This window comes from Branchiostoma lanceolatum, chromosome 13, assembly GCF_035083965.1.
Source record: "Branchiostoma lanceolatum isolate klBraLanc5 chromosome 13, klBraLanc5.hap2, whole genome shotgun sequence".
NCBI classification, from domain to species: Eukaryota; Metazoa; Chordata; class Leptocardii; order Amphioxiformes; family Branchiostomatidae; genus Branchiostoma; species Branchiostoma lanceolatum.
In genome coordinates this window covers 710163-718127 of record NC_089734.1, presented here as the reverse complement: position 1 = coordinate 718127, position 7965 = coordinate 710163, and the positions used below count along the sequence as shown (strand labels likewise).

The following is a 7965-nucleotide window of genomic DNA, read 5'->3' as shown; positions in this document are numbered from 1 at the left end:
CAATCATTACTATCGGAACTTAAAAGGCCGTCGTCCCTCGGCGACATAACTCCCTCGGCGGCGAAAGTCCCTTGGCCCGTGTAAGAAATCGCGTCAACCCCCCCCCCCCCCACTATACCAGGAGTCTGCCATGCCTATTTAGTGTAGCCTGCTATGAAGAGCAAAGTGTTCGGGTGTTTATTCTCCGCAGTCTTATCTCTAATAACTATAGTATTATCTTCCCAGGCTCAGGTAGATGTTACGACTAGAAACCTAACTTAGGCAGGCTTTACTTGTTTTACCCAACTGTCGTACTAGACATAGTCTACTTCTTTCGTAGACAGTTTTTTTTCTGATTGTACAAAAGACAGACGTGTACTACACCCTCCGAGGCCGAAGTACACTTGTAGTAGACATCACTTCAGTTCTCTTTACGCTCTTGAAGCTGCAGTATACGAGAGAAGTCGACGGCGATGTCTAGTACGACGGTTTCCAGGAATAAGTGTCAAGTCTGACTTCGGGATATTTTCCTGAACAAGATAGAACGAACGGACCAAAGATGCCCGTCCTTAGTCTTCAAATCGAACAGTTTCAGTGCTATCAACATGTTTCTCTAAAGCACGAAGGAAAGTAGTCCGCTCATATACTGGGTAAAAACATTTTTATTATTTTGTACAAAGGTGACATATAACATATGATGTTATATACTAACATATAGCATTAACGTATAATGTCATATGTCCGATTCTATTCAACAAAGGTTTTATACACATCAAATATTCCAAGTTTATTAAGTGACTTAATAAAGTAATTCTCACATAGTTTGTGGCATTTCTGAACGCACATTTTCTTCTTTCGTTCAGATTTACGTAAAGATAAAAAAGATCCGTGGCAGTTTGGAGGCTGTTCTTGAAACAATAAGTAAAAATAAAGTCTCAAATTACTGTATCCAGGTAAACAAATATTTACTCAGGTAAAACCTATCGCATTCCATGATAAAAGATTTTTAAAAAAAACATTTAAGGTCAAGAGACCTGGCCTCCGCGTTCATGAAATTCTATGAAAAATTTCTTTTTTTAAAGTCTTTCTATCGTGAATGGACTTCTCAAATGTTTCTTGTTGTTTCGTTTCGGGTTTAAAAAAAGGCCGAATAAGATTGTTGCATCATTCCTATGTTAACATAGCCCTTTCCCTCAGTCTCAAATATCGTCACACTTTGAGCTCTTAAAAATTCATTTTACACAATACTCCAAGCGACAGGATGCGTTTGAGAGCTATAGTCGCATGTAACTCTCCAAGATTATTATTAGACAATGAAAATAAAAATAAAACCAGCTCAAATATCTCCACCCTATGGGTCACGTGATCAAAGAAAATACCGGTAACATCTTTGGTGTGGATCAAACTTCTCGTGAATCAAACTATCAAGATACCTCGTGATATAAACACAAACTGAGTCGTGTGTGCGATGGAACTAAAGCCCCCCTCTCACTGGACCCGCGGCACACTGGCGGCGTCGCTGCGGCCGATTGCATTGGCAAAGCATTCAACGAAATTCATCGAAAAAAACGGATCTTTTTAAGCTTTGTGTGTTTTGTTGTCTTTTGGGTCATACTTGAACGTTTTGAATGATATTCCCATGATAAAGTTAAGGGTAACACAAATCCAGGTTAGGACGCAGCAATGCCGCCAGCGTGCCGCGGGTCCAGTGAGAGGGGGGCTTTAAATTCCTCCATCTTCAGCTAAAAAAAATGCTTGCATTCTTGCCACCGCCATGTCGAGGCACCTTTCTTGGCTCGGTCTGAACTTTGCCCAAGGCTTCCTTAACACCACGTCTTGGCCTCAGCACAATAGATATGACAACAACAGACTTCCAGTCACCTTTGACCCACTCCGGAAGTCACGTGTTTGAAAGGTCACGTGTCCTAGGGGATTGGGTCATTCATTTTGAAGATCGCCGCAGTTACGGCCAAACATTCAGCGGTTCCCGTTGTCCGGGTCGCCAGTGTCACCTCTGCTCACCACAAGTATGAGAGATATCGTTTCTCAAGTTTTCTAGAACATGATGTCTTCGAGTGTCCTTATTAAGGATCAAGAGTTCAAAACAGTCGCCAATCCTCATGACCAAGACACGACCAATCATTTGTTGACACCGACTTCTATCGTGCTGGGTCGCAACTAGTTTCAACTTCGCTCTCCACAAGTAAGAGAGATTTTCGTTAAAGATGGCCGTAGGTACGGCCAGACATTCGGTGATTCCAACTCATGGGTCGCAAGTTCCAATGCTGCTCTTTTTTTTCTCATATTTTTCAGAACATAAAGTCGCTGAGCGATCTGTTGCAAGTATCAACTCTGCTCCCCACAAGTATGAGATTATCATTTTTTTTCTCTCATGTTTTCCAGAACGTAACGTCGCTGAGCGATCCGTTCAATCGTGCTGGGTCGCATATTTCAACTGTGCTCCCCACAAGTATGAGATTATTATTTTCTCTCATGTTTTCCAGAACGTAACGTCGCTGCGTCGTCGTGGTTATTCCTCCTCATGGGTAGCAAGTTTCAATTCTGCTCTTCAGAAGTTTAAGATCTTTATTTCTCTCATGTTTTCCAGAACGTAGCGTCGCTGCGTCGTGGCGGTCATTCCTCCTCTCCTTATGGGTCGCAAGTTTCAATTCTGATCTTCAGAAGTATGAGATTTTTCTCTCTCATGTTTTCCAGAACGTAACGTCGACGCTGCGTCGTGGCGGTCATTCCTCCTCTCCTTATGGGTCGCAAGTTTCAATTCTGATCTTCAGAAGTATAAGATTATTACTTCTCTCATGTTTTCCAAAAAGTAACGCCGTCGTCGCGGTTATTCCTCCTGGGAGGGCGGTATTTCCGGTTCAGGCGGTCCGTACACGAAGGGCGGGAGGAAGGTGGCCAGCACGCCGATACCGCAGAGGATGATGAAGAGGTACATACTGATGCGGTCCACAACCATCGCCGCATACTTCCAGTCATCCGCAACCTAGGAGGCACAAAGAAAGTGTGATAAAAAATAAATGCAGGGTAAGACACAATTATTTTTCTTAGCTTCTTCTGTTTCCTCAATGTCTAGGCCACACTTTTACGATTGTTACGCGATCAGTTGTGACACTGAAAAGCTTCCAGTCATCTGCCACCTGTGGGTACACAAGGAAACAAGGGGATGGGTGAAAATAAATGGAGGGTAAGACACAAATATCTTAGTGTATTCTTAGTATTTTTTTCTAACATCTAGGACCCTTATTTTGCGATTTTTAAACTATATGCTATGAACATTGCATATTGAAAAGCGGGAGCAATCGTAGATATCCATACTGGCATCGGCAAGGCTATTTTTAGTATTCCTAATCGATCAGCATGAGCGTACTTAGTTTCTAAACTTTTATAAGTCTCTTATGCCAGCGACCAAACATTACTGTGCTGCGTGCCTTTACCAACGTTACCTTCGCCAATAATATGCTTGATAATCACTGATACACGAGAGGCGTAGATATCGATTTCTGAACCCTAAAATTTGCGTACGATAATCAAGAGAACGCCGGGCGTATTACCGTCATTTAGAGCTCGCAGACTCGTCGGCCGATCAATTTTCGTCCCGTGTGACAGGAGCGTAACTTTGTAACAAAAACAGAGGTGCAGTTCTTAAGATGGCAGCCAGGGGTCCTCACCTGTCCGCCCTCTATCTCCCCCTTGACGTGCTCGGCTATGTACTCCACCCCTTTGTTACAAAAACAGAGGTGCAGTTCTTAAGATGGCAGCTAGGGGTCCTTACCTGTCCGCCCTCTATCTCCCCCTTGACGTGCTCGGCTATGTACTCCACCCCTTTGTAACAAAAACAGAGGTGCAGTTCTTAAGATGGCAGCTAGGGGTCCTCACCTGTCCGCCCTCTATCTCCCCCTTGACGTGCTCGGCTATGTACTCCACCCCTTTGTAACAAAAACACAGCTGCAGTTCTTAAGATGGCAGCTAGGGGTCCTTCCTTACCTGTCCGCCCTCTATCTCTCCCTTGACGTGCTCGGCTATGTACTCCACCCCTTTGTAACAAAAACACAGCTGCAGTTCTTAAGATGGCAGCTAGGGGTCCTCACCTGTCCGCCCTCTATCTCCCCCTTGACGTGCTCGGCTATGTACTCCACCCCTTTCACCGCGGGGTCGAGTTCCGCCATGAGGCTGTCGGGTACGCCGCCGCGCTCTCTCCTGTGCCGGGACCGAAGCATGTTCCCCCCGCCCAGGTCCGACCCGCGCACGTCGTCGTCCCGCACCGAGTCCGCCTCGCCGGCGTCCGGGCGCCCCATCCGCAGCAGCTTCGGCAGGATGTGCAGGAACACCCGCTTGCCCCACCTGAGGGGTACGGTACACAACACGTGGGAAAGAGTTTCACGGGCAATGTAACAAAACAACGCAGCAGCAACTTGAGGCATGAGGGGGGGGGACTTTTCCTGAAACTTTGCCAGCATTATAACAAAAACACAGTTGCAGTTCTTAAAAAGGCAGCAGGGGGGACTAAACTTATACCAAATTAACAGTTCTTTCTGTGGCATTACAACAGCGTCTTCTGAATAAAAGATATAAACAGTTGCGCTTCCACAAGAAACAGCTAGAAGGGTAACAATCTATGATGTTTTTTCTTTCACTAAATGCTACCTACGGTCCGAAAATCATTAACAATTGTAATGACTTGTGCCTTTAGGTGATTTATTGGTTTAACAATACAACAAAACAAACACAAACAAACAAATCTACCTGGGCATCTCGTCCGTGCGATGGTGCAGATGCAGCACCACGCACGTGATGATAACGGAGATGGTACACACCACGTTAGTGAACAACAGGTACTTAGCCAGTAGCGGGATAGCGAACGACGTGGCCGGGATGATAGTAAAGATCACCAACAGAAACACAGACAGCGACAGCAGAATCGTGATGGCCAGTCCCACCTTCTCTCCCGCGTCCACGGGTAAATAAAACACAAGGATGGCTAAAAACGTGAAAATCAAACACGGAATCACCAAGTTCACGGTGAAGAACAGTGGCAACCTGTCTAAGACGATGTACGCAGTGATGTCCACGTACGGAGGACAACATTCGTACTCCACCACGCTTCTCACAAGCGGCGTGTCCACAACGATAAACTCTCCGCTCTCCCTGAAGTTAGACAAGTCGATCTGCTCTTCCGAAGGGATCATGTTAATGAGAGTGTAGTCGTAAGTCCACGTGCCGAACTTCATCTTGCAGGTCTGTCTGTCGAAGGGAAAGTTTGTGACATCTACGAAGCAGTATGACTTGTAGATGCCTGCGGGGATCCACTCGACTGTGCCGTTAAAGAAGACTTTAGCCCAGGTGTAGGACGACACGTCGAACCGCCCGTCAGCACTGAGGAAACACACAGATGAGCAACACATTGAATATTTGTCGTCATCATCATCATCATCATCATCATCATCATCATCATCATCATCATCATCATCATCATCATCATCATCATCATCACCATCATCATCATCATCATCATCATCATCATCATCATCATCATCATCGTTCAATTTTCGTTACGAAGTGCAGCAAGCGAAGTTTATTCTCCAGACCTGCTTGTCCTTCACTGCTGAGACAATTTCATGTCCTTCTAAGTTAGATTCTGTTTCTGTAACTAAGTTTCTTTAGTATTATGATTGGACGACCAATAGCATTGAATATTCGATACAAGTTAAGCTGTATAACTGAAAAACAGAGTCTCAAAGTTTACCTTGTCGTACGGTAACAAAATGTAGACTACGCCATTACGACCGTTTATGATAAATAATTGACACGTGACTCAAGCAGGTAAAAGAAGATTTGAAGTTTGTTATAACCCCGTCCCATGTCCGTTAAGTTGTATGCCCTTATTGCTCCACATCTAGTTATCATCGCTGTAAAGCAACTTTCAACTTTTAAGCAAGGAATGAAAACAAGTAAAGAAGCAAAAGAACAATCATTATGTAAAGTTCGGCAAAACGGCCTAAAAAGGCCGGCCGAGTCTTTTTGCAAGGTCAGGTAGTGTTTAAGTTTGTGGATTTTGTTCATCTGTCCAGAAAGTGTTTGCGTGTTTGCCAACTCACTTGTTGTACAAGAGCACATCGGGGACCCAGATCATGTCCGGCGGGATCTTTAGGTACTTCACCCCGTCATAGTCGTCCGGGTTCCACGTTAGCTTGTAGTCGTCCCACCGCTGCTTCAGCCACACGCTGGTCGTCAGAACTTGGTTCTTTTCGTCCTGAAGCGAGATGAAAAAGAATCATTAACATCGCTATTTTCATTTATTTATTCTACCAGTGGATACACTCAGGTCTCAAGCTTGACCTGTTTATCAGGCTCCCTGGGACAATGCAATACACAGAAACATAATCAATACACAATGATATAACAAGTTAGAACTCGGTACCAGTTATAATGCTATGTATCAACCAAAAGACGCCATATCACTTTTAAACACTATACCTCCGAGTTGATACTCTTAAAAGCTGGTCGTCAAAACTTAATTCTTTTGGTACGTTGATGAAGGTTAGACATCCAGGTAGTAAGATACGCCAAAAATAATTACTCAAGCAACTGGATAAGATTTTGAAACAGTCAGACGTTTCAGGATGTATCCACTGTCTTTCGTCAGTGACTAACGATAGGACTGAGAACACCAGGTTTTATACCAAAACTCTGAATAGATATGTTAATGAGGTAAAGACAATTTAGGATGTCTTGAAGTAGTCTTTAAAAAGAAGATTCTTTTGGTCCTGAAACAGTAAAGAAATGTCAGCAAAACTCGATGGAGTTTCTTGTGCTGCAGCCAAAAGAGCAGGAACGAATAATTCAATCTCTCTCATAATGACCTTCATTAAAGGCCGCTGGTTATAAGTTAGGCAATGTTGTCCAACTGGATGTATATTTTGCCTCTGGATAGATTTTTTTCACACGGGAAGAGAAACTACGTAAACATAGTGAAGTCAAAATGCATCAGAACGGATACCCTGCCCGTCAAGGCTGCAGTGAATGGGAGGGCCGTAAGGGGGCGTTGTAATCAGGGAAAGTACCCACTGGTATTTTTCTCTTCGATACACTGATATCCTTCTCACGCGACTGAAGAATGCCGATGATGATAACGAGACAGTGACCCACCATTGAAAAATCTTTCCATGTACATGTATATGTACATTGGATACCTCGTGTAAAAGAATTATGTTTCGCCAATTGTAAGGCAGACGTTTTGACCAGTAAGGACCTACGGGGTACCGTTTTTCGTTGTGTTTTTGATGGCTTTGTATGGATTTTGGTACGTGGGTAAGTTATAAGGTCCAGAAGAAACATGGCGATTTGGGGTCCCCTAGCAGTATTTTTAGGCACTGCAGCATTTAGACCGACACCCCCTTCCTGAAAGTGTGGTATAGTCCAACGACAGCTGATCTGCCCGGCGAGGTCAATGACCTTAATTTGCATGAATATGGCATTGGGAAATTCACGATAGAATCTTGATATTTCACGGATGTATAAGATCATTGAAGTTTTTGAGGCTGTCGGGACACACAGCCAGGGCTGCCCAACTAGCAAAGGGCTCGCCCTGCTGACAAAAAAAAAGACTTAACGATGGGATTTTGACATGGACAGCATAACGAGCTATAACAATATTCTAAATACATGCACATGAATTCTTCATTGAAGTTACGGCAACAATGCAAAATAACTGAGGACATATTTAGGACTTCCTATCTCACACTCACCATATCAATAAGTTGAGATAAAGAAATTCCAAAGTGGACGGTAACTTTGTCTGTGATGTTCTTCGATGTATTGTAAGTTATGGCAACAGTGCAAAAGAACTGAGGAAATATCTAGGGATACCTGAAAACAAGCTTGTTGCCTGAGTGTAATCTTTCCTGGCTATATTAAAAATATTTAGAAAATGAAAAATACAGGCGTTCCTATCTCGCACTCACCATA

At 43.8% G+C, this 7965-nt stretch overlaps 1 protein-coding gene across 1 annotated transcript; it reads right to left on the bottom strand.

The window, feature by feature from the left end:
• Nucleotides 1-623: 623 nt before the first annotated feature.
• LOC136447278 (neuronal acetylcholine receptor subunit alpha-2-like) lies at nt 624-7803 on the bottom strand. Its single transcript, XM_066446007.1, has 5 exons — nt 7746-7803; nt 6096-6250; nt 4744-5373; nt 4089-4341; nt 624-2983 (listed from the first exon to the last, which is right to left on the bottom strand). The coding sequence occupies exons 1-5, from the start codon at nt 7746-7748 to the stop codon at nt 2828-2830; spliced, it is 1197 nt and encodes a 398-aa protein (XP_066302104.1). The 5' UTR covers nt 7749-7803; the 3' UTR covers nt 624-2827.
• Between the last annotated feature and the right edge of the window lie 162 nt (nt 7804-7965).

Coding starts and splice junctions, on each gene's coding strand:
- LOC136447278 (XM_066446007.1), bottom strand. Junction 4,342..4,743: donor CGCACGGACGAGATGCCCAG/GTAGATTTGTTT, acceptor CGTACCCCTCAG/GTGGGGCAAGCGGGTGTTCC. Junction 2,984..4,088: donor GGGAGATAGAGGGCGGACAG/GTGAGGACCCCT, acceptor TGTGCCTCCTAG/GTTGCGGATGACTGGAAGTA.